Genomic DNA, 26,774 nt, shown 5'->3' on the forward strand with positions numbered 1-26,774 from the left:
TTTTCCATTGCCAGCAACTTACAGGTTGCTAGAAGATATTTTGTTAAGTTAAATAAGCCACACACAGAAAAATATATACTGTATGAAATCACATACATGCAAATCTTAAAAAAGGCAAATTATTAAAGATTAGCATGTTTGTTGCCAGGGGCTGAGGATGGGGGAAATGTTTAGATGTTGGTCAAGTGGCAAAAAGCACTAATAACGCAGGATGTGTAAGCAGTGAATGTTTACAGCTCGGTGAGTATGGTTAATACTACTGTATTATACGCTTAAGATTTGCTAAGAGAGGCTATTGGAAGTGTTCTTGGCACACACACGTACACACACAATCTTAACTATGAGAGATGAGGGATATGTTTATTGGATAGATTGTGGTAATGACTTTGTAAGCAGGACCCAAGGGTACAGGAGCACCTGGTTCCAGTGGCCCCAGACAGACCCAGTTCTGCCACTCATGGCTGACCAAATCCAAGGGCAAGACAGAGGACTTTTGCTGCCTCAATTTTGACCTCAAACTTCCTCACTGGGTTCCTTCCAGCTTGTTTCCTGGCTCAGGAGGAAGACTCTGAGGACAAAGTATCCCTCAGGGGAACTGGAACTATCCCTTAAACCTCAAGGACTGCCCAGAGCCAGAAAGACCCCACCCTGGATTGACTCCAGGACAATGACAGACTTCACAGTCTACCTGCAGGTCCTGACTCCTTTTGCCCCTCCACCCACCTCTCCCCTTTTCCCTTCCATACACCTGGAAGTGTATCCAGCACTTTGGAGACAGTCCTTGAGACGTTATTCAGCCATCTTTGCAGTGTCAGCCTCCCTGAAGTAACTTCCTCTCATGTTTCACCACCTCTCATCTCTCTGCCTTTGGATTTTGTCAGTGGCAAGTGGCCAAATCTGGTCTGTGTGGGACCCCCGGAGCCAGCAAGAACACCGGCAAGATGAATGGTGATAAAACAAGATTTTCTTCACGGAGGCCAACACTGAGAAGGCAGGTAACTAACATCTCAAACACTGTCCCCAACCTGCTGAAAATCCTTCCAGGTTTATATAAAGAAAATGTAGGATGAAGGGTGGTGGTACATGCAGGTGGTGAAGGCCAGGCCAATCACTGCATTGCTGTGAGGCATGTGGGGTCTTGCTGGCTCAGGGCAGTGCCTGTTGCTGGAGGGGGTAGTTTCCTTTCCCATCCTGGGGTGCTTTCCCTGCTGGGGCTTCTTCCTGAGCTAAATGTTGATCTGGAGAGAAGAATGGAATCAGTTAGAAAGTACAGACCAAGATCAAAATAGCCACAGTTGAAGGCACTGCTGGGTCCTCTTTCCATTTCACAAAGTCTATGTATATTAACTATTTAAAGCTTGACTTCTAGATGTTCAGAAATAGAAAGCAGGGTGATGAATGGGTTGGCTCCTGAAACTCCCATGGAGCAAGAATGTCCTATCCCCTTTTGGGGGTGTCAGAATTCCTGTCCCTTTCCGGTTGTTCAGGCTGATCTAAGAAATTGACATGAGACTGGGTGGCTCAGTTGGTTGAGCATCTCTTGATTTTGTTTGTGAGATCAGGGATTGTGAGATCAAGCCCCACATCAGGCTCTGCTCTGACAGCACAGAGCCTGTTTGGGATTCTCTTTGTCCCTCTCTCTCTGCCCCTCCCTGGTTTTCACTTGCTCGCTCTCTCTCTCTCTCTCTCTCTTCCTCTCTTTCTCTCTCTCAAGTAAGTGAACATTTTTAATAAAACTGAGACTGGCAAACACAATCCTTGTAACCTGTTTATTTTCAAAAGAGTCAATTGACATCAAAGCTCAATATAGACCAAGTGAACTTCAGCAAATCTATCCATTTCAGTTCCTCAAACTGGAAATGTCTATTAATTACTGACTACCTACCACCATTCTTTTTATATGTATCAGCTGACACATCCACCTGCATTTTCTTCTGTCCTAGGCAGTTCACTATTACAATTATAACTGAAAACACTTAATCATGCTAATGGATTTCCTTAAGTATTTCTTCTGTCAAGATGTCAACATTTCTCCTAGGACACAAGGCACAATGTTCAACACTTGGTCTTGAATGCCTGCATTCCCTAAAACCTAGCTTTCCCTACACCTTCACCTGTGGTCAGTCACATTAAATTCAGAAACAGTTTCCCTTAACTGTATTTCTTGAAGGACATTTAAAGTGTCTTTGTGCAACAGTCTTCAAACCCCATACCCAGATAAATGCTGGGCAACTATAATCTCTCATATTGAAAGTTATGCATTCAAAGATAATTTCAAGTATTTCTTCATTATTACAGGACAAACTCTTATATTACTGATAAGACTCTGGCCTTATTTCTGGGACCATTAACAACATAATTGAACAGCTGTTTATAGGATAATTATAAAAGGTTTTATTTTATGCTTGTAATTTATTATTTATTACTAGAATAGATTACATTTTTTGTTTATTTTAATTTATTCAGTGTGTGTTAGAGAGAGAGAGAGGGAGAAAGAGCAAAGAGGGGGAGGGGACAGGGAAGGGAAGACAGAATCCGAAGCAGGCTCCACACCATCAGCACAGAGCCTGATATGGGGCTGGAACTCAAACCATGAAAACAGGACCTTAGCCAAGATCAAGACTCTGAGGCTTAACTGACTTGTGCCACCCAGGCATCCCTAGAATAGATTACTTTATTCACAGTATTACTTACAAGGTCACTGACGTGTAATTGAACATAACACTCTTGGAGGCATGAATATATAAATCACTGACAGGAAGAACAACAGACTATATTTTCCTCATGAGATGGGGAGGTTTTGTAATTTCTCCAGGCTACAGAGAAGAGCCTGAACACATAGTGATTGTCTCTCAAGATAAATGTCCTGACAGTTGGGGGAAATGCCTTGATTAAGCCCCAGTTGTTTACTTGCTTCCAGGTGGCCTAATGAAAAAGAGAAAAATTGTAATGATGGAAGACAGGGTATAAAAAGTTATCGGGTATAAAGGACGCTCCCTAGGACAAGGATGTTTGGTAGCTATTTCAGGAGACTATCTACTTGTGACACTTTTCCTATCAGTAGGTTGGTCCCTCAGCTTGTGCATGCACAGCTGAAACCATCAATGAGTGCTAAAGGCAAAACATCTGACATATAAGGATCATCATCTAGTATAGATGATGTGCCGAGTCTGCAAAAAAAAGTCTTAAGAAATGTAGGAAGAGTTAAATCATACAAATATCTTACTTTGGCCACCATGGATTGAAACTAAGTTGTTCTTTGTTTTTAATGTTTATTTATTTGAGGGAGATTGTGAGCAAGTGTGAATGGGGGAGTAGCAGAGGAAGGAAGAGAGGCTCCATGCTCACTTTGGAGCCCCATGTGGGGCTTGAGCCATGCCCATGAGACCAAGACCTGAGAAAAATCAAGAGTTAGACCCTCCACCAGCTGAGGCACCCAAGCACCTCTAATTCCATTTTTAGTTATTTTAAAACCTCATACTGTTCTCCTGAATGGCTGCTGCACCACTTTGTTTTCCCACCTACAGTGCAACAGGGTTCCCCTTCTCTTCGTCCTCACCAACCCCTGTGGTTTCTTGTGTTGTTAATTTTACCCATTTTGGCAGGTGGGAAGTGCTATCTCGTCCGTGTTTTGATTTGTGTTGCCATGATGATGAGGCATGTTGATCATCTTTACATGTGTCTGTTAGCATTCTGGCTATCTTCTCTCAAAAACTGTCTATTCATGTCTTTTGCCCATTTCTTATCTGGGTTGCTTGATTTGTGGGTGTTGACTTTGAGAAGCTTTTATGGATTTAGACTTTGCATTCAAGTCTCAATTACTCTGTCATCCCTCTCTTTCCAAATAATAGGGTAAGGTTTGTCCTGTTTAAATAAAGCATATGCACTTTCAACTATATGAGAGAATTTTGGAATCAAACTTCAGAAATGACCAAACAGTCCCAGAGAGTCTCAAAATTGGTGCTTAGTTTTAGGTTTTTGATTTTCAGGATGTCTTGAAATGTAGTCCTTGTTCTGACAGCAGATGCCTTGAATATCTAGGCTGGTTTTGAGCAAACTGCAATTTTTCTTTGGGCACTTTATGTCTCTTTAAAGCCACAAGTTTTCACAGGTGTATACTGGTGTCATGCAAAGAACCTTCAGAAGGGGAGCAGAGAATGAAATTATGCACATACTATAACATGGGAGACACTGCAGAAAACTTCCTATCATCCAATATAGTCTTTAAGGTTGTCACATACAGGATGGACCCTCTGTGGAACCCTGAGGATTACTGACCAGGTGTATTGCCTTTCCTCCCAAGAGAAGGTAAAAAGATACTGGCTATCCTTATCAATTCGACTATATTGAAAAGGACTGCATGGGTGTTTCAGGGAAAAATCAGTTTTCAATGGGAATAGACATCACTAGTGCATGAATGTTGGGAACAAAAGATATAGATAGATATCAATGTTATTTATTGCTCAAGGGTCCTAATCAAACTTCCACCCTCAGCCTTTGGGTTTTCTCACAGGTACAATAGGGGTCATACAGGGACTGTTATCCCCTTCCCTTGCCAGGACCCTCCTTCCCAGGAACCTCCTATCCCCCAGGACCTCCACCCTGTGCTCTCCAGCCCCTGACCCCCGTGGCTGCCATGGTCCGAAGTCCTGGCCTTCGATGCAGCTGTGGCCCAAGATGGCTTGAGTGTGACCATTGATCTAGGGCCTAAGCCTTGTATTCCTCTCTTATGTGCTTGATTTCCTGTTGGGTTTCCTTATTCATGGAGTAATTCAGGGCAGAGATTTTGAAGGACCTATTTGAAACTTGATGAGTGATGCACTGTGGATTGTGCCAATATCAGTTGAACATTTTCCTCACAAGAAGGTTGGTAGCTCATTCAATAGGACTAAATGATCAGCTCCACTAATCTCAGCTAAAGTGCCATCAGAGATAGAGCTTAGAAAACATGTTGAAATGTCATTTATTTCCCCTTCTTTCCAAATGTGGTTACTACTGTCAAATTCTAGATTTTTTCCCTTGGTGGCAAAAAGAATTTCTGGCATGACATTTTCCAAAGAAATCTCAGTCTAGTAAATGAATTGGGGCAAGTGACCTAAGGAGAAATGGGCGTGTAATGCTCAACAGGCCTAGATACAAAGGAATAAGTTCATAGACTGGGACCCATTGCTATTTATGGGAGACCCATGTTTTTTGTTTGTTTGTTTGTTTTAGCTGTTTTAGTTCTCTGAGGCAGGGGCTGCTGGTAGCACTGGGTTTGAGCACTAAGAGTGTAGCCCAAATGTCCATAAGGACAAAGACAGGTTTATGCCCAAGGCACAGAGTAGTTTCTCCAAGCCAATTGACAGGACTAGGAAGATGCCTGTGCTTCCTTGGAGCCCTGTCATTGGGAATTAGGAAGACATGGAAAAGGTCGGCTAAAGAGCTGAAGGTGTGTTTGGCTCTTAAATTTGTAAGTCTCTTTTTTCCAAAGTCCAGAAACTCTGATCACTGGGGAAGAAATGGGTTTAAACCTGGATAATAACCATAGCCTTCCTTACTTCCCCAAATGGTTCCCAAAGGGATCCCGTGTGGAGTTTCAAAACCCACCCATGCTGTTGACCCCCTCCTCAGATTCTGTCAATTGGTGTGGATTGAAACAACAGTGTCGACTTAATGAAGTGCTCCAGGTGATTCTCCCTGAGGCCAGAGTCAGTCAGCAAGGCTTCCCATTAATTTATGAGATTTGAGTGCAGGCTTTTGCTCAAGGAGAGGTAACAAGGTCTCCTCTACGTGAGTGTGGGAGGATTAGGTCCACCCAGCACACTGTTCCTATAGTTTCCTACAGTTCTTCTGTAGCAGAATTTGTGGGTGTCTGTGAGAGTAGAAGCCACTGAAACTAGAGAAGGAAAACTCAGAGGTTGGGCTCCAAGTACGTAGTCTCTGTTTCTGAAAAACTCCTGACACAAAAAACTAGGAAGTTTGGTCCTCCTGCATTTCAAAGTCCTGCCTACCAGTGAGCACTTTTCTGGTGAAGACGTTCTGTTGGTGCCTTTAAGGGCATTTTCTCCTGATGCAGCTGTGATTTCTCCACCGATACATTCTGAGAAAGAAATCTAGAGGACTAGGGGAAAGAAGTAGAAATGGCCAGCTCTCAGGTAAGCCTGGTGTTCCAGGTCGGAGGCCGTGTCATCTTTTCCCCCTAAAATTCCATGCATTTAGAAACCGCAAATGTTGATTTATGTGTTTGGTGTTTCTGCCTTATGTTTTCACCAAAGCTTTAAAACCTTCTCAGGAACGATACTCAAGGTTAGGTCTTCTCCCCTATACTCTTATACCCCTAAGAGATACTCTTCTCCCCTATAACCAGGAGTCTTCTCTACATTCTCCAACCAGGCTTTCACTATGACGTCAACATTTGTCACTTTGAGGTTAAAGTCCTGCAAGTATTGCAAACATTCCCTTTAGGACAGATCCAAAGGGGAAGGTGTTGAGTCCAAGATTCCTGTTGCTGATGGGGTCTGGTGGTGGGATTTCAGTCGAGGAGAACCGTTCCCCTTTAGTTCCCCATTTAGTACCTGTCTGTAGAGCAGGATTAAGAAAATGAAAAATACAAGGCCCCCAGTATCTTACGGGACCTCTTTAGCATATGAGAGTCTCCCTTTTGCCTTTCCCTCCCCCAGCTCCATAGTATATAACCAGCCACTCTTCATAACCCCACTGTGGCTCTTGGTGCCCACAGGTCCTCTCCTTATGCCATAATGAAACCAACTTTTTGCACTAAAAAATAAATACAAAATACACAGTCTTGATACAAGGCCCAGAACAACTTGGAAAGTTAAAAACTGGGGTGGGGTGGGGGGGAGAGGTGGGAAGTCTTGGTTTTTAAAATGTGAAAAAGAAACTCTGTTTAAAATATACTAGACATACAGGACAGGGAAACAGCCATCTAAATGTGGTGCTTCTCCCATTCAGATGGGGGCTCCCAAATATGGGTCACTGATCCTGTGGAAGCCGAGGGCATGAGTGGTGAAAAGAATTCACCTCTGGCAGAATAAGACATTAGATTTATGAATACACCTCAAGGGAGTGGTGGGAAGGACAGCAGAGGAGAGGCTCCTGCCTTGAGGCAGTGACTTGGGGCTGATTTTGCTGGGGGAAGATGAGTTTGTATGGTGACTTATGGAATTTGCCCTCATGTGGTAATGCTGCCTGGTTGTAAGTACCCATTTGTTCGTTAGGGCCTATAGATATTTTAAGGCAGGTCACCTGTTGGGCCTGCCTCTCTTCAGCCAGGTGGGCCCTGTGGACTCCTCTACTACCTGGTGCTCAAGCCTGTTTGCCTCAAAGCAGCCTCTACTGAAAGTATATGTGATTGAAGTTTGTATAAATCCACTGTATTCTCTCATAATTTGACTATCAGATGCACTGTTTGGGGGCCAACAGAACACACCAGGGATCATGTGTCCTTTGGTGTGTCTTAGGCACTGATAGCAATTTGTTTCCTTACACTTCGTGTTCACTTAACTGGCCTGGTTCACTCTGCCAGATCTCTCCCTTATAACATTCATCCTTTTCCCCCCTATCTTTGCTAAGGCTCTTAGATTTACTGAGCAATGTGCAGAAGCCATCACATTTTAGCTGGAAACTTTATTTTTCTGGGTTTCTCTTTGCTTGTAGTTTCTGGTGAGGAGAACAAAGCCAAAACAAATGTAGCTTCCATTAAATTTCCTTACACCTACCTTGATGCCCATTGATGAAAGAATGTCATATTCTGCATGTCTCAAGTATTTAATAAAAATTAAACTTTGAGGAATGAAAGCAGTTATCATTTCCTTGAGGAAGGGCATATTCTGCATGTCTCAGGTGCCTATCATTGGCTGCAAGGTGTAAGGAAATTTAATTGATGCTACATTTCCCCGCTTGAACGAATTACAGCCTTACATCTTTAAGGTTGTTAAAGATGGAAGGTCTCCTCTTCAGTAGTTTCTTCCTGCTGAATCGGTTCCTACCGATGAGTGAAGGTTGGCCAGTTGAGAATTTAGTAGGAGTTAGAAAGGCAAGGCAGCTGCCTTTAGAGTTGATAACATGTGGGAGTTTCTGTGATTAGAAAGAGTCATCTGTCCCCTTCAAGTTCTGCCACTGAAAGGGTCTCATCACCAGGTGGAGAAAAAAAGGAGAAAACAGCAAAACATGATAAAATGACAAAAAATGAAAGAAAGTCCAAGGAAGTTTACCTCCACACTTTGGTCACAGAAATACCCTTCTATTTACTGCCTTATATTTTCAGAAAATGAAAACAAGATTCACATACTTGACATGTTTGTGTGTTAAAATCCTCAAATATAATAGAGTCGTAGATAGAAAGTGCAGCACCTGAGGTTGTCACATACAGGAACCTTGATTTGCAGCCAATAAGCAGATCAGAGGGAATAACTTCCAAAGGAGAGATGCACAGAGCAAGAGGGAGGGGCGTGATTATTTCCTTTTATTTAAGATTTGGGTGGACAATTAGGAAGTGGAGCCATGTCATTTTCTCCGAACTGGGCATAAGGCGGCACACGTGCCTTAAGAAAACACTTCCCTACATAGGCTGTGTGTTATGTAAATGAGGTTTGTGCTCCCCCTTGGGTGGAGATTTGGGTATTGCACGGGGGTCAAGGTAACAGTCCTCACTCCATGAGTTAACCCAGTCGTCCATCTGCATAGGTGTGAGTCGGGGGTTAAGCACAAAGTTGGCCTGCCCAAGCTCTTCCTTAGGGCAGTCATTACATGTTGTTGTGTGTTTTCTGTTCCCATGACAGGAGAGTGTGCCCATAGGGTGTTTTGCCAGAAGTAAAAGATAAGGTAGAAAAAAGAGGTGAAGTAAAATGATGGAGTATGGTCCGTGGGTACAAGTAGGTAAGCGGTGAAGAACAACTCTTGGAGTCTAGCTGGTGACATTACTCCCTCTTGCATCTTAGGTACCATTATGAACTCTGCCAATGGCCACTTCATAACTGTGGTTTTTATTGCAGACACTGCTGACCTTCAGGGACGTGGCCATCGAATTCTCTCAGGAGGAGTGGGGATGCCTGAATCACAGTCAGAGGGAACTGTTCAGGGATGTGATGTTTGAGACCTATGGACACCTCCTCTTCTTGGGTGAGGATATCTCCTTCTAGATTTCCCAAACCCAGCTCGGGTTTTGTTCATTCCTTGGAAGACTGTCTCTTGGAAGCTTCCTCTTTGTATGACTGGGATTCAGATCCCTGCAGCAAGGGAAGGAAATGGGGATTTGTAGACGTAGAGAAATATCTTCATGATGTTTTCTTTTCAACTTCAGCCTGCCCTTTTTAAAGGTGCCATCATCATTTCTGTAGATTCATGGCAATTCTAAACATTGAGTGGCATAAGACAGTATAGCCCACATCTTAAACTCCAACTTTTACTGCTTATTTTGCTGGTAGCACTTGGAAGGCAGGTCATGATGTGAATATTTAAAGCTCCTCCTGCATGTTCTAAAGGGGCTCTTTCTTGGGCAACAGTGTTTGGGAAATCATTTTTTAGAATTCTTCATTGTCCTCTCTTGTCTGCTGAGTACAATACTGAGTTGAAAGGTAGAATCTCCAGCAGTATTTCTATTCCTTTCTTCTGATAAACAGGTCTCATTGTATCAAAACCAGACCTGGTCATCGTTTTGAAGCAAGAGGAGGAGCTGTGGGGTGTGAAGAGAAAGGAGACAGTAGCCTCACACTCAGGTAGGTGGAAGTGAAGCACATGACACAGGTGAGGTCCAAATGTGAAGGAGGAAGATAGATCTTAAAATTTTGTTCACGTAGCTCTCCTTGAATGGAAATTCATTTGCGAAGCCGAGTTTTATGTCTTTCCCTCTCACAGAGGGACATCTGCTAACTAACAAATCATGCTTTTTGATTCTTCAAGGATTTTCCTTCAGCTCCAGGGAAGGTCCGCCATATCCACGGTGAGGACCTCCATAATCTGAGAGCTTTTCCATTGCTGTGAGAGCCCTAGAGGATCTCTCTGTAATTGTGAGGAACTCTATGCTAAGTCATTTCTAAATTTTGTTTTTCTTCTTGTGACAATTGTGTCAAGGTAGTGGTGGGCACATTGGGGTTTGATGCAGAAGTCCTGGGAACACTGGAGACAGAGATCGCATGTTTTCTGGTTTAGGATTTCCAAAGTTCCAGAGGATTTTATCTGAATTGTGCACAATTGAGGCTGAGTAATTTCATAAGATCACAGAACAAGTCCCTCAAATGAGAAAATATAATCCTTTTTTTCACATCAAAGTTAATTTGTCTTTGTATTAACTAAAATTTGAAAAATCCACTCCATGTGTTCCATTGCTCAGTGGTGAAATAATTTAATGTATCTATGTGTATCCTAGCATTCCTACATATTAATGCCATAAGGGAGCTAGAACATTTAGAAGTTAGATCTCACAACCTATAATAAAGTCTCCATCATTACCTTTATTCCCTAGTAACTGCATCATTTTGTAATTTTGTCTTGTAGGAAGTTCCTGTGACTTTTTCATATGTGTTTCACTCTCTATTAATGGTATAGGAGATGCATCTCTGTTTTGAATCAAAACTTCTGTATGACATGTGTATGTGCCCTATAAGAAATGAGGTATAAGGGCACCTGAGTGGCTCAGTCAATTGAGCATTGGACTGGATCAGTTCATGACCTCACACTTGGTGAATCTGAGCCTAGTATGGTGCTCTCTGCTGTCAGGTGGAACCATGCTTTAGATCATCTGTCCCCTCTCTTTGTCCTTTCTCTGCCCATGTGCTCTCTTGCTCTCAATAATAAATACACATTTTTTAAAAAAGGAAGTAATGTAGATAATTAGTAAAATTCCATATATATAATAAGGGATTCTTCATATATGTAATTTTACTTCAGGAAAAAAAATTAATCATGAGATTATTCTACTTTCCTCAGAACGTATCTGAATTTCATCCCAAGTATTTATTTGTTTATAAAGTGATTGTCAGTGTATTTTACTTTGGCACTGTTTGTTTATTCAGAAAGGAAAGCTTTTTGTTAGCTTGGTTCTAAAGAATGGATTATACCCTTACACTCTGTGTAAGAGGAGGAATATATTAAGAAAATAATATATTTTTAATATCTTTTAAGTGCTTATTGTAAAATTTTTCATTAAAGCCTTGTATGGTTAATTTTTTTTACATTTTTAAAATTTTATTATTTTCTTTAAATTAACATCCAAATTAGTTACCATATAGTAAAACAATGATTTCAGGAGTAGATTCCTTAGTGCCCCTTATCTATTTAGCCCATCCCACCACACACACAAACCCTCTGGCAATCCTCTCTTCTCCATATTTGTGAGTCTCTTATATTTTGTCCCCCTCCCTGTTTTTGTATTGTTTTTGTTTCCCTTCTCTATGTTCATCAGTTTTCTCTTAAAGTCCTCCTATGAGTGAAGTCATAGGACTTTTGTCTTTCTCTAATTTCACTTAGCATAACACCCTCCAGTTCCATCCATGTAGCTGCAAATGGCAAGATTTCATTCTTTTTGATTACCAAGTAATACTCCATTGTATACATACAACACATCTTCCTTATCCATTCATCCATAGATGGACATTTGGGCTCTTTCCATACTTGGGGTATTATTGATAGTGCTGCTATAAACATGGGGGTGCTTGTGTCCCTTCAAAACAGCACACCTGTACCCTTTGGATAAATGCCTAGTAGTGTAATTAGTATGTCGTAGGGTAGTGTTTTTTTAGTTTTTTGAGGAACCTCCATACTATTTTCCAGAGTGGCTGCACCAGCTTGCATTCCCACTTTTATGGATGATTTTAATGAATACTTTCCTGTTTTACTGTCAATGAAGACATGCCAATAATTCAAATGCTCCTTTTTCATTGGTCAATAGACACAGTTTAAAATTATAGTTATATAGTAGTTTTCCTTTGAAAGGATTAATCTATTTCTTTGATGTACACTGTTAGGGTTTAAATTTTGTCTTATTCTGGTTTTACATTCTATAAGTGCTTTCTTTTATATGGGACTTTCCATACATTAGTTAGTTGTATTTTCATTTGCCTGTGTTCATTTTTCATTACAGGATGACAATGTTCATCTACTACATTTTAAGACCATGTGAGTTTAAGTCAACTCTGAATCAACCATGCCCTTTACCAGTAAAACTATATACATATTTCTGTAAAAATATGACCCATAAATACTTGGGACTCATCTTGTTTATGTCTTTCCATAGTTAGTAGTCAGTGAATGTTTTATCATCTCTAGGTGAATTGTCATAATAATAGATAACTAATGTCTTGGTGAGTTGTCATGATAGAAAATTTCATCATTTATTATTGGTGACTTTATATTCTCCTTGCATGAGAGAATCGTTTTTTTGAATTGAAACTAATCTTTCAACATCTCTACCTCCAGGGTGCCTGAGTGACTCACTCTGTTGAGGATCTGAGTCTTGATTTTTGGCTCAGGTGATGAATTCAGGGTCATAAGATTGAGCCCTGTGTCAGGCTACAATCTAAACTCCTCCCTTATTCAAGGGTCACTTGTGCTTGTTTAAGCAGTGGGGTGATATCACTAATAATCTATTTTCCCAGTGGACTTAAACCTCAAATTATTTGAACTTAATTTTCCCAAAGTTTATATATTATACCTTCCTTTTTGTAAGTGATGGGGCATTAGAAGCTTTTAATAAGGACGATATGGAAGTATTATTGAGAGTGAGAATGGACAATTGCATGATACTACTGCCTTGGAATCCATTTTATATAACCAGGCTGACTGCAGGGGGTTTGAACTGACTCTAGCTCCACCCATAGCAAACTCACTAGATAACAGCCCCACAGTCACAAGCAAATAGAAGTTCCTGATAGGAATTCCCCAATAGCATTTGTATAAGAGTGCCCACTCTCAGTATATTTACCTTGCACATCCCTTAGAGAAGACCCCCGCGGAGAGCATCTGTCATTCTCCACTCATTTTGAGGTCAACTGTACATTCTAGACTTAGCCCAGGAGCTCCACAGCCCTCCAACCATGCACCTCAGAAAAGGCTTCTGCCCCATTTCCTGCCATTCTCTCTGCCTGTACTCAACCTTGACTACTCCATGTTGCCCCTCATGACATATTGTATACATCCTCCATGCTCTATGAGTAGTCAATTATTTCTTTTTTGTTTATTGATCCTTGGCTCACAAAATAATGCTCAGCCGTTCTACTTAACAACTGCTAATTAAACAAATTCACTACAAATCTAAGACCTCTATACAGATTCTTAGTCACTATTTGAAGTCTTAACCTATGTGTTTTGTTCTGTTTTGTTTTGTTTTGTTTTTAACTTAAAAAAAAAAATTCAACCTAGTGATTCCTTATGAAAAGTTCCCGTAAAGCTGGTTTTAAAGAATCTCTATAGGTCAAACATCTGTTTCTGCTGCACTTACGTAAATAAGCAGGCTATGTTGTTGTTGTTTTTTCTTAAATTTAGTTTGCAATCAAATTAGTGTTTATTTGACTATGTTTGTTAAGAATAGGGGTTGTTACCCAGAAAAATGTTTCAATAACACCTCTCTGTAGATAATAGATTTCAATACTATTCATCATAAACTGGATGAGATCCCGATTTCTTCTAGTGTCCTCCAATGCCTGGCTACAAATCCCCAAGTAACATTTAAAAAAATATATTTGGTTATTTATTTCGAGGGAGTGCAGGAGTGAGGGAGGGACAGAGAGAGAGGGAGAGAGAGGTTACCATGCAAGCTCTCCACTGTCAGCACAGAACCCAAAGAAGGGCTCCATCCCAGGAAGAGTGAGATGATGACCTGAACCAAAGTCAAGAACCAAAGACAAGAGTCAGATGCTTAATGAACTGAGCCACCCATGTGGAACCCCCCAAAGTAACATTTGATTTGTCTCCTGTGTTTTTTTTTTTTTTTTTAATGTTTATTTTTAAGAGAGAGACAGAGTGTGAGCAGGGGAGGAGCAGAGAGATAGAGACAGAATTAGAAGCAGGCTCTAGGCCAAAGCATAAGAGACTGTTAAAAACTGAGAACAAACTGAGGGTTGATGGGGGGTGGGAGGGAGGAAAGGGTGGGTGATGGGTATTGAGGAGGGCACCTTTTGGGATGAGCACTGGGTGTTGTATGGAAACCAATTTGACAATAAATTTCATATATTAAAAAAAAAAAAAAAAAAAAAAGAAGCAGGCTCTAGGCTCTGAGCTGTCAGCACAGAGCCCAACACAGGGCTCAAACTCACTAACTACGAGATCATGACCTGAGCCAAAGTCGGATGCTTAACCAACTGAGCCTCCCAGGCACCCCTGTCTCCTACCTTTCTGACTTGGAATCGTTTGGAATCATTTGAGAACTAAAACTGTCTTTTTTCCTGAAGCTCTGAAAACTTTAATATATGTAATTTTATGTAAAGAAATTGCCATAACAGGGTCACCTGGGTGGCTCAGTCAGTTAAGCGTCTCATGACTTCATCTCAGGTCATGATCTCATGGTTTGTGAGTTCAAGCCCCGCATTGGGCTCTATGCTGACAGCTTGGAGCCTGAAGCCTGTTTCAGATTCTGTGTTTCCTCCTCTCTCTGCCCTTCCCTGGCTTGCTCTCACTCTCTCAAAAAAAAAAAAAAAAAAAAAAATTAAAAATTTTTTAAAGAAATTGCTGTAATAGCTCAAATATAGACAGTATTAGTCTATATTGCCAGAGACATTTGAACTATACCAGGAAGATTTGTCAGGTTGCCCCTGCCTGCCTTCACTGTATCTGAAGATGGTTCAGGTCTGACATCTAGATATCTGCTCTACTGGTTACCCTTAGAAGTCAGAAACTGGGTTAACTGTTGATCTAATGTTCTTGGTTTGTTTTCATATAAATGCATCATTTATTAAAATTACTTGAACCACAGGGCTAACTTGGAAAATATACCTATCTCGTTGCCTCCTAAAATGAGTTTGACTAACGTATCTATTGTCATGATTAAAATGCTAGATCATTGACATGAAAGAATCTATCACATCAACTTTTACTACATGAAACTCCCAAGGAAATTCCATATGGGGGGAATGGAAGGGGTTTAGGACAGCCTTTCCACCTCCTACTGCCACAATATGCCACAGTGTCCTGTGGATAATTTGAGATGAAGGTACTTGAGAACCTGCAGGGTCAAGAGAACCTTACTATCCCTTCCTTACCCATACAGAAGAATCTAAATTGAGGTATATTTCCCAGAGTAAGAGTTACTAACAGAGCCAAAGTTTATCTCAGTGACCTTCCTCTGTGAGGTAGGACAATCATCTAATTATGAAATTGGGGTTCTTATCATCCTGTGAAATGCATTCCTTCCCAGGAAGCTCCAGGCTTCTACCCCTTTTTATTTAGTTCAGGCTGACATATGTACCTTATCTTGCCTGACAGACTTTGGAATTTCCATGTTTATGTGGATTCCCTGTATATACACCTATTAAATTTGATTTTCTCCTGTCAATCTGTGCCACATCAATTTGATTCTAGGTCCAGCTAGAAGTATCTTTGAGGTGACAAGAATCCTTGTTCTTGACAGGGGATTTGACTTTAATACCTCATTCCTGGCATCACATTTCAAGTATAAAAACATGGTGGAGCAGTAGGAAGTCTTCTAGAGGAGTTGATATTTTTGAGCTCAGTTTTTGTCACTATTTCAGAAGGTTCCTTATTTTTTTCCTGTGTGGATACTATCTTGTCAGTGTTTTCTTTAAAAGCTTCTAAGTAGCAGTCAAAATATGCATCTCACTCGATTTGTTTAGTTGAGTAGATGGCTCTCTGGAAGTGGATGTATAAATACACAAATTATGTATTTCAAGGGTTCTCTTTGACCATTCAAATCATCCTTAGTGTAGGGGTGCCTGGGTGGCTCAATCGGTTAAGCGTCTAACTCTTGATTTTGGTTCAGGTCATGATGTCATGAGCGAGAAATTAAGGCCTAGGTTGCACTTCATGCTGAGTGTGGAGCCTGCTTGGGATTCTCTCTCTACCTCTGTCTCTCTCACTCAAAAAACACTTCAAAGAAACTTTTAAAAATCATCCTTAGTATAATTTTCTATTTATTTAGGTATTTGCAAATATGTCATCCATGTGTGTTAAACGATCCCACCAGATTGTTGGAAGGTGGTTCTCCATCTTTTTTCCCCATTGTGATGGTTTATTTTCCATTCTAGTGGGTTTAAATGCTCAGCACAATCTAAGGGGTCTCAGTTGTGAATGAATTGCTAGAGTGACCGTCCTCCTGCAGATGTCGCCCTGGAGTTGGTTGATCGTATTTTGTGTATTTTATATATTTCTCTGGACTTAGCCTGCCTAAATTCAAAGTGCTCAGCATGTTAAGTGGCTGATTCCTTGATGCTTTCCCTGAGAGAGCAACTAAATTATTTGTGTGGTGAATGGGAATCCCTGTGGGATGGCTGCTGGGTGCTGTTGACTCTGCCCCTGTCTAATGAGAAGAGCTAATGTCCTTTGTCTTGGGATTCATTCAGAATCTCATGTACAGAATGCATCAAGCATTTACATTGACAACACTGTGAAGAATTTTAAAATTCTAAGAAGAGTCATCTCTGCCACAGACCAATAATCTGTGCTTTCCTGACTCTAAAGTGTATTGTGGCCATGCAGTATTCCAAAGGAAAATGATCATCCTTTATTAGAGTCCTAACTGAACACCAGCTTATTGTGTAACATACAGCCTAATGGACTGCACATGGAGAGCTAGATCAGAAATTTCATTTCCCGTTGCTAGCCAAAACAAACAGAAAAAAAAAAGACAAAAACAAAAAATTTTTAATATAATCACAGATCCAGAACCATAAGACCTCTCAGATTCTGTAAACTTTCATAACCAGAAAAGGACTAGTCCTCACCAAAATGAGTTTATGATGAAACTGCAGCAAAGTAATAAGAAATTTCTCTGGTGTTGTCCTAAGTTATTTACCAAGAGAGGTTTTCCCAGGAAGAGGCTTAATTTCTCTCATTGCAAAATGAAAGAACCATACTTGAGTCATTTCGCATTTTCCTTCATAGTCGTCTTACAGCTAACTTTTTGATATGCTCAATATTTTTGAACTCCTCTTGTGTGTGTGTGTTGTGTGTGTTCATGATAGCTTAATTCTAAATGTTATTCTGTGCCTAAAATGTAACAGTTGCTTTCGACTTATATTTGCTTATGTATAGCTTTGTTGTTTGAAACCAAATGCAGAGTCTTGGGCAGGTGACATTTGTGATATGTCTAATATCAGAAAAGGGTCACAAATACTAGAGTCCTAAAAAACTCCTTGCTTTATAAATGCATTACTTCTGGTTCTGGGATATATCAAAATAACAACTGTATTTATAATAGGTCAGCATTTTCTAGTAGTTTCTCTTGAATCCATTTTTTTTTAAATTTATATATGAAATTTATTGTCATTGAATCCATTTTTAATATCCAGCATTATACAGGCAGGGCAGTTATACACTTCAGGCCAATACTATCCAGACTGTAAAAGCCTATAAAATACATTTTTGATACTCATCAGTCTTCTATATTCAAGAGCAAAACACATACATCCTTGTGCAGGGCTCAGAGGTGCAATATATTTCTCTTGAATATCTGAGAAAATGAGAAGTCCTTTGAAGAAAATCTAAGAAACAATAATACTACCTGCTGACACTAAGGAAAAAGGACTTCATTCACTCTTTCATGCAGTGATTTACTGGTCCCTACTGTTTTCCAAATTGGTCACTGTAATAAGTTATGCTGGTACCTCTGAAAGTCAGCCCTGTGATCTTTACTTGTTTTGTGTTTTGCTTAAATCAGCAAGATTGAAAATTTTGATTGTGTGAAATTGGACATGTCAAGGGCTTTCTTTAATGGCTGAGCAAAATGATGTATCCACTTTATTGTGACCCATTTTTCACTATATGTGCTTTGTGTATCTAATATTTATTTCATTATGTACTAAGCTCTTGTTTCTTCACCTGTATTGTTATATATATAATATTTTATTGAGATGCAAACAAGATTGTGTAATAAAAATCTCTCTGGATTTAAGCAGATTAGAAAATGCTATGTTACAAAAAACAAAAATATCTACAGTTAGAATTCAGCCTTCCATCATCCTTCAGTGCCTTTTCAAATAAGGTGAATTTGAACACATGTATTGTCCTTAGCTCATTACAGATCATAGAAATTGCATACACTTTTAAGATGAAACTGGGAAAAAGAAAAAAGGATAATTATAGTGGATCTCAAAAATAAAAAAATTAAAGTGCCATAGGCCAACAAGATCTGGTCAGCTGCTGGATGGGACCTTGAGATGCTCCCACTGTCCAGGGGTCAAACAATTATGGGCAGAACATCTACATGGGACTGGGTTCCCTTTATGCACACCAAAATAGTACCCAAAGCAAATGAGAGTTTGTGCACCGTGCACACTATGCCAATAAAATCATACACTGAGCTCTTGCAGGGAACCAATTTAAGCTATTTGTGTGGCCCCACCCACAAGAAGGAGAAATTAATGTTCAAAAGTCCTAAAGTCTCCAGTGGCTTGCAAGTGAAAGTTTATAAGGGGAAAGCTGAGTTCAAGCCTTCTTCTGACAAGATACAGCAGAGATTAGACTCATGCCTCAACACTGGCCATGAAATCCAGCACTCTTTGGCTGCCAAGATAAAAGAAAAGAAAGCAAGCTAAAACTCTTTGCCTATTGAATAGTTTGTGTTGCAGTAATTCAGAGGATGCTTACTATGAACACTGGCAAAGACTGGACCAAACCAGGGTCTGCCATGATGGACTCTCCCTGACCTCTACTTGGGGAGTCTGACTGAGGACACTTTCCTTTGTGCTTTCTCCCTTCTTCTCAAGCATAATCCCCAAAGAAACCTTGCCTGAAACTCTGATTTAGTTTATTATCCATTTCTATTGCTTAGAAAGCTCAAGGGCATGGTTTGGTTCAATATCACTGAGAAGGTGGATGTCGTTGATTGGAGATCCATGAGGCCATGTTAGCATACGTTACTTGATAACTTCTGCCACTTTACCTGATACCCCACAGATGTATTCCATCTCAAAAGCCTTTGAGTCAGAAAAATATCTTTCTTCTTTATATTAGAGGTTCAATTAGGTACATGCGGTAGTTATAGTGCTGTATTGAATAACTATTTGTAAACTAGAGGGATTACCTTCCTATATCTTGAGTCTGGGCTACATGTTCCCCGTCTGGTATGGCCGTGCAATATGACGTGAAGTGTGCATTCTTTCATCTGAACTGACAAGATCAATGCTGGCTTCATTAGATCAATTTGGTGTTAATACTGTTAGCACAAATTTCTATCCCCTTCAAGGACCTTCCAGCTAGACTAAGAATCCAATTGAAATGAGACAGATTAACAGGAGGAGGGCAAATTAAGTTTTATAAGTACAAGAAACCCTCACAGACATGGAAATCCCAAAAAGAGTCAAGCAATTTGAGGTATACATGTCATCCTGAAGTAAGGAGGAGGGTCTGGGGCTTTGAGGTGGAGAAATGCCCTTCACAGGGCGATACGAAGAGCAGATTTTTGGTAATTAGATGTTTGCCTTTTCACACAAATGGGTGACTCAGATAAAATTTATCTCTGGTAATAATACTCTGTGAACGACCCCAAGTTTTTATTCTTCTGTATAGTTAAGAGAGGGGCAGAAGTTAAGAGAAGTGCGGTGGGGGCATCTGTGTGGCTCAGTCAGTTGAACATCTGACTCTTGATCTCTGCTCAGGTCTTGATCTCCTGGTCTTGAGTTCAGGCTCCACACTGAGCATGTAACCTACTTTTTAAAAATTCTCTTGGGGCGCCTGGGTGGCTTAGTCGGTTGAGCGTCCCACTTTGGCTCAGGTCATGATCTCACAATTCATGGGTTCGAGTCCTGCATCAGGCTCTGAGCCCCACATCAGCCTCTGGGCTGACGGCTTGCTCAGAGCCTGGAGCCTGCTTCAGATTCTGTGTCTCCTTCTCTCTCTGTCCCTCCCCTGTTCATGCTTTGTCTCACTCTGTTTCTGAAAAAGTAAATAAATGTAAATAAAAAAGTTTTTTTTTATTCTCTTGGGCCTACAGTATGTCAATTGCTTTAACCCCCAAAAGTTTTCATGCCAAAGTGTCCCTTCTTGGGACAGCCTGCCCTTGGCCCCTACAGAACATTGCTTTACCATAGTCTTTGCATATAGAGCTGTGTGTCATGTTAGATAAACTCTAAGATAACCTTGGTTAACAGCTATTTTCTTCCACTTATTGGTTGTTTAGCTGTCATAAAAGAGAAATGTTGGTCTCAAATTTTTTGGTGTCTCTTTCTTTGTATTAACTTATAAAAATTGTTATAATGCTATCTAATGACTAATGTTTAAAAATGAATGTTGTCATTCTTCGTATTCCAGTAGACCTTACAATTGCCATGAAAATCCTTCCATTCAAACTCAAGAAATAACAGTGTTTTGGGAAATAATTTTCTAGAATTCTACATTGTCTTCTCTGGACAAACTGGATTGAAAATTAGAGGATTACCAACAAAACTCATATTCCTATTTTTAAAATAAATGGGTCTTGCTATATCTTATGCCTGACATGGTCACCTTTTTGGAGCAAAGAAGAAGCCCTGGGATGTGAAGAGAAAGTAGCTTTACATACAGTTAGGTGGGAATGAATTAAGAGATGACACAGGTCCAAAGGTGAAGGAGGAGACCACACCTTATAATGTGGTTCGAATGGAAATAACTTTTGAGAAGCTTCAGTTCATTAATCTTGCTGTAACCGATATACAGTCCTATCTAATTTGCGCCAAGCTTTTACATCCTCTAAAATTCTCTTCTTCTCCCTTGGTCTTCCATCATATTCACAGTGAGGGGCAAAGAACTTGCCATAACCTGTGAGGGCCTCCATGATCTGTCTGCTTTTCTATGGCTTTTGCAGGTCTTGGGAAATCTGTACAATTTTCTCAGGAACTCTATGCTAAGCGATTTTTTAAGTTCCATTTTTCCTTCATGACAGAAGTTGATTGTTATGTTTCTTAATAAGAATGATTTTCTAATTTTGTCTTGCTTATATATGAAGATCCTGTGACTGTGTTCTCTATGTTTTCATTTTTTAATTAGTGTTTTCTGAAATTCAACTGAGATTTTATTTTTTTAATGAAATTTATTGTCAAATTGGTTTCCATACAACACCCAATGCTCATCCCAACAGGTGCCTCCTCAATACCCATCACCCACCCATCCCTCCCTTCCACCCCCCATAAACCCTGAGTTTGTTCTCAGTTTTTAAGAGTCTGTTATGGTTTGGCTCCCTCCCTCTCTAACCATTTTTTTCTCCTTCCATTCCCCCATGGTCTTCTGTTAAGTTTCTCAGGATCCACATAGGAGTGAAAATATATGGTATCTGTCTTTCTCTGTATGACTTATTTCACTTAGCATCACACTCTCCAGTTCCATCCATGCTGTTACAAAAGGCCATATTTCATTCTTTCTCATTGCCAGGTAGTATTCCATTGTGTATATAAACCACAATTTCTTTATCCATTTGTCAGTTGATGGACATTTAGGCTCTTTCCATAATTTAGCTATTGTTGAGAGTGCTGCTATGAACATTGGGGTACAAGTGCCCCTATGCATCAGCACTCCTGTATCCCTTGGGTAAATTCCTAGCAGTGCTACTGCTGGGTCATAGGGTAGGTCTATTTTTAATTTTTTGAGGAACCTCCACACTGTTTTCCAGAGCAGTTGCACCAGTTTGCATTCCCACCAACAGTGCAAGAGGGTTCGCGTTTTTCTACATCCTCACCAGCATCTATAGTCTGTTTTGTTCATTTTAGCCACTCTGACTGGTGTGAGGTGATATCTGAGTGTGGTTTTGATTTGTATTTCCCTGATGAGCAACGTTGAACATCTTTTCAAGTGCCTGTTGGCCATCTGGATGTCTTCTCTAGAGAAGTGTCTATTCATGTTTTCTTCCTGTTTCTTCATTGGATTATTTGTTTTTCGGGTGTGGAGTTTGTTGAGCTCTTTATAGATTTTGGATACTAGTCCTTTGTCGATATGTCATTTGCAAATATCTTTTCCCATTCCGTTGGTTGCCTTTTAGTTTTGTTGGTTGTTTCCTTTGCTGTGCAGAAGCTTCTTATCTTCATAATGTCCCAGTAGTTCATTTTTGTTTTTAATTCCCTTGCCTTTGGAGATGTGTCAAGTAAGAAACTGCTACAGCTGAGGTCAGAGAGGTTTTTTCCTGCTTTCTCCTCTAGGGTTTTGATGGTTTCCTGTCTCACATTCAGGTCCTTTATCCATTTTGAGTTTATTTTTGTAAATGGTGTAAGAAAGTGGTCTAGTTTCATCCTTCTGCATGTTGCTGTCCAGTTCTCCCAGCACCATTTTTTAAAGAGACTGTCTTTTTTCCATTGGATATTCTTTCCTGCTTTGTCAAAGATTAGTTGGCCATATTTTTGTGGGTCTAGTTCTGGGGTTTCTATTCTATTCCATTGGCCTATGTGTCTGTTTTTGTGCCAATACCATGCTGTCTTGATGATGACAGCTTTGTAGTAGAGGCTAAAGTCTGGGATTGTGATGCCTCCTGCTTTGGTCTTCTTCTTCAAAATTACTTTGGCTATTCGGGGCCTTTTGTGGTTCCATACAAATTTTAGGATTGCTTGTTCTAGCTTGGAGAAGAATGCTGGCGCAATTTTGATTGGGACTGCATTGAATGTGTAGTTAGCTTTGGGTAGTATTGACATTTTAACAATATTTATTCTTCCAATCCATGAGCACAGAATGTTTTTCCATTTCTTTATATCTTCTTCAATTTCCTTCATAAGCTTTCTATAGTTTTCAGCATACAGATCTTTTACATCTTTCGTTAGGTTTATTCCTAGGTGTTTTATGCTTCTTGGTGCAATTGTGAATGGGATCAGTTTCTTTGTCTTTCTGTTGCTTTATTGTTAGTGTATAAGAATGCAACTGATTTCTGTACATTGATTCCTGCAGCTTTGCTGAATTCATGTATCAGTTCTAGCAGACTTTTGGTTGAGTCTGAGGGTTTTCCATGTATAATATGTCATCTGCAAAAAGTGAAAGCTTGACTTCATCTTTGCCAATTTTGATGCCCTTGATTTCCTTTTGTTGTCTGATTGCTGATGCTAGCACTTCCAACATTATGTTAAACAACAGCGGTAAGAGTGGACATCCCTGTCGTGTTCCTGATCTCAGGGAGAAAGCTCTCAGTTTTTCCCGAGGATGATATTAGCTGTTAGCTTTTGATAAGTGGCTTTTATGATGTTTAAGTATGTTCCTTCTATCCCAACTTTCTCGAGGGTTTTTATTAAGAAACAATGCTGATTTTTGTCAAATGCTTTTTCTGCATCGATTGACAGGATCATATGGCTCTTATCTTTTATTAATGATCTTTTATTAATCTTATTTTTAATTAATCTTTTATCACATTGATTGATTTGCAAATGTTGAACCAGGCCTGCAGCCCAGGGATGAATCCCACTTGATCATGGTGAATAATTCTTTTTACATGCTGTTGAATTCGATTTGCTAGTATCTTATTGAGAATTTTTGCATCCATATTCATCAGGGATATTGGCCTGTAGTTCTCTTTTTTTTACTGGGTGTCTGGTTTAGGAATCAAAGTAATGCTGGCTTCATAGAATGAGTCTGGAAGTTTTCCATCCCTTTCTATTTTTTGAAATAGCTTGAGAAGGATAGGTATTATCTCTATTTTAAATGTATGGTAGAATTCCCCCGGGAAGCCATCTGGTCCTGGACTCTTATTTATTGGGAGATTTTTGATAACTGATTCAACTCCTCCGCTGGTTATGGGTCTGTTCAACCTTTCTATTTCTTCCTGTTTGAGTTTTGGAAGTGTGTGGGTGTTTAGGAATTTGTCCATTTCTTCCAGGTTGTCTATCAACTGTGATTTTAGATCCTAACATGCTTGAATGTGTATATGTTTTATAAGAAGTGAGCTCAATAATTACTAAAAACCTTATATTTATTACAATGTTTATTCATAAATATAAACTTCCCTTGAGGCAAATATTAATCATCAACATTTTCATCCATTTTTCTCAAAATGTATCCTAACTGTGGTATAATACCCAAAGGTTTATATATACATGTACATACATACACATATATACACATACATAGCAGTGATGTTCAGCATAGTTTACACACTCATGGTATTTCTTATTCAAAAATGTCGTTGTCTTCTTGTTGTTGCTTCCAATGGATGAAAAATATCCTTGACATTCTGTGTAAAAGTGAGATTATCTCTTAATCATTTATTGTCATTTAAATGCTTATAAAATTTTATTACAGCATTTTATGATTGGCTGTAATGAATTTTCTGAGAAATTTGTTTTTTTAATGTTTATTTATTTTGAGAAAAAGAGTGAGCACATGCATGCATATGAGTGGGGGAGAGGCAGAGACAGAGAGAATCCCAAGCAGGCTCTCTGATCTCAGTGAGGAGCCCAAGGCAAAGCTGGATCCCACAAACTGTGAGATCATGTCCTGAGCCAAACCAACTGATTGAGCCACCAGGTGCCCCGTTCTGGGCAATTTATGTCATAACACATGTAGTGCTTCAAATGCTTGTTTTTCTTGAGTGCATAGTGTCAGCTTAAAATTATAGTTATTAGGAAGGATCCTTTTATAATAGAATATCTTTTATTCAGAAGTTTTTTGGTTACAATTTCCCTTATTCTTGAATTCCAGTTCAATAACAAACTTCCTTTTTTTGTAAAACAAAAATAGCTTTATTTTAAATTATGATCTTTTTTTTCTTCCAAGGTTTTATTTAAATTCAAGTTAGTTAACATATAGTGTAGCATTGGTTCTCAGGAGTGGTATGCAGTGACTCATCACTTACATATGACACCTTGTGCTCATTACAACAAGTCCCCTCCTTATGCCCAGCATCCATTTAGCCCATCCCTGCACTCCCTCCCCTCCACCAACCCTCAGTTTGTTCTCTATAGTTAAAAGACTCTTATGATTCGCCTATTTTCAACTCAGTTTATTTTTCCTTCCCTTCTAGCACATTCATGTTTTGCTTCTTAAATTCCACATATGAGGGAATTCATAGGGTATTTGTCTTTCTCTGACTTATATCACCTAGCATAATACACTCTAGTTCCATCCACATCCTTGGAAATAGCAAGATTTCATCCTTTTTGATGGCTGAGTAATATTCTACCATGTATACATACCACGTCTTCTTTATCCATTCATCAGTCAATGGATATTTGGGCTCTCTCCATAGTTTAGTTATTGTTGATAGTGCTGCTACAAATATTAGGGTGCATGTGCCCCTTCGAATCAGCATTGTTGTATCTTTTGGATACATACCTAGCAGTGCAATTGCTGAATCTAATTTTAACTTTTTGAGGAAACTCCATACTGTTTTCCAGAGCAGCTGCACCAGTTTGCATTCCCACCAACAGTGCAGGAGAGTTCCCCTTTTCTGCCTCCTCACCAACATCTGTTGTTTCCTGACTTGTTAATTTTAGCCATTCTGATAGGCATGAGGTGGTATCTCATTGTGGTTTTGATTTGTATTTCCCTGATGATGAGTGATGTTGAACACCTTTTCATATGTCTGTTGGCTATCTGGATGTCTTTGAAAAATATCTGTTCATGTCTCCTACCCATTTCTTAACTGGGTTATTTATTTTGGGGGGGTATTGAGATTGATAAGTTTTTTAATATATTTTGGTTACTAGTTTTCTGTCATTTGCAAATATCTTCTTCTCTTTAGTAGGTTGTCTTTTTGTTTTGTTGACCATTTCTTTTGCTGTGCAGAAGCTTTTTATCCTGATGAGGTCCCAGTAGTTCATTTTTGCTTTTGTTTCTCTTGCCTTTGGCAATGTGTCCAGTAAGAAGTTGCTGCAGACCATGTCAAAGAAGTTGCTACCTATGTTCTCCTGTAGGATTTTGATGGTTTCCTGTCTCACATTTAGGTCTTTCATCCATTTTTTAAAAATTATTTAATGTGTATTTATTTTTGAGAGAGAGAGAGAGACAGTTCAAGCTGGGGACGGGCAGAGAGAGGGAGACACAGAATGTAAAGCAGGCTCCAGGCTCTGAGCTCTCAGCACAGAGCTCCATGTGGGGCTTGAACTCACGAACCTTGAGATCATGACCTGAGCTGAGGTCATATGCTTAACCGACTGAGCCACCCAGGTGCCCTGTCTTTCATCCATTTTGAATTTGTGTATGGTGTAAGAAAGTGGTCCAGGTTCATTCTTCTGCATGTCTCTGTCCAGTTTTCCCAACACCATTTATTGAAGAGACTTTTTTCCACTGGATATTCATTCCTACTTTGTCAAAGATTAGTTGGCTTTATAGTTGTGGGTCAATTTCTGTGTTTTCTCTCTTCCATTTATGTGTCTGTTTTTGTGGCAATATACCATACTCTCTTGATGATTACAGCTTTGTAATACAGCCCAAAGTTCAAAATTGTGATGTCTCTCACTTTACTTTTCTTTTTCAGCATTACTTTGGCTATTTGGGGTCCTTCCTTGTTCCCTACAAATATAGAATGGTTTGTTCTAGCTCTGTGAAAAATTTGTTGGTATTATTTTGTTAGGGATTGCATTGAATGGGATTAGGGATAAGGCTGTTTGGATAGTACAGACATTTTAACAGCATTTATTCTTGTAAACCATGAGCATGGGATGCTTTTCCATTTCTTTGAGTGTTTTTCAATTACATTAATAAGGGTTCTACAGTTTTCAGAA

At 39.7% G+C, this 26,774-nt stretch overlaps 2 protein-coding genes across 6 annotated transcripts in view; one reads left to right on the forward strand and one right to left on the reverse strand.

Annotated features, from left to right (window-relative positions):
* The window catches only part of LOC112850903 (uncharacterized), a 212,892-nt gene that overhangs the window by 109,193 nt on the left and 76,925 nt on the right, over positions 1 to 26,774 (reverse strand). The gene's annotated exons all lie outside the window — the stretch shown is intronic.
* The window catches only part of LOC147573822 (KRAB domain-containing protein 5-like), a 161,288-nt gene that overhangs the window by 97,346 nt on the left and 37,168 nt on the right, over positions 1 to 26,774 (forward strand). For 2 of the 5 annotated variants that reach the window (XR_015245032.1, XM_086690621.1), the window contains exons 2-4: positions 5,984 to 6,137; positions 8,997 to 9,123; positions 9,624 to 9,719. Coding sequence is in view for 1 of the 5 variants with exons in the window: in XM_086690621.1 (XP_086546747.1) it covers positions 6,123 to 6,137; positions 8,997 to 9,123; positions 9,624 to 9,719 (238 nt within the window). In the remaining 4 variants the exon portion in view is untranslated. Of the gene's footprint in view, positions 1 to 5,356; positions 6,138 to 8,996; positions 9,124 to 9,623; positions 9,720 to 26,774 lie in introns of those variants that run through there. The other 3 variants (XR_015245034.1, XR_015245035.1, XR_015245033.1) reach the window with 2 other exon arrangements.

This window comes from Puma concolor, chromosome E2, assembly GCF_028749965.1.
Source record: "Puma concolor isolate L17-30 chromosome E2, mPumCon1.1.hap2, whole genome shotgun sequence".
NCBI classification, from domain to species: Eukaryota; Metazoa; Chordata; class Mammalia; order Carnivora; family Felidae; genus Puma; species Puma concolor.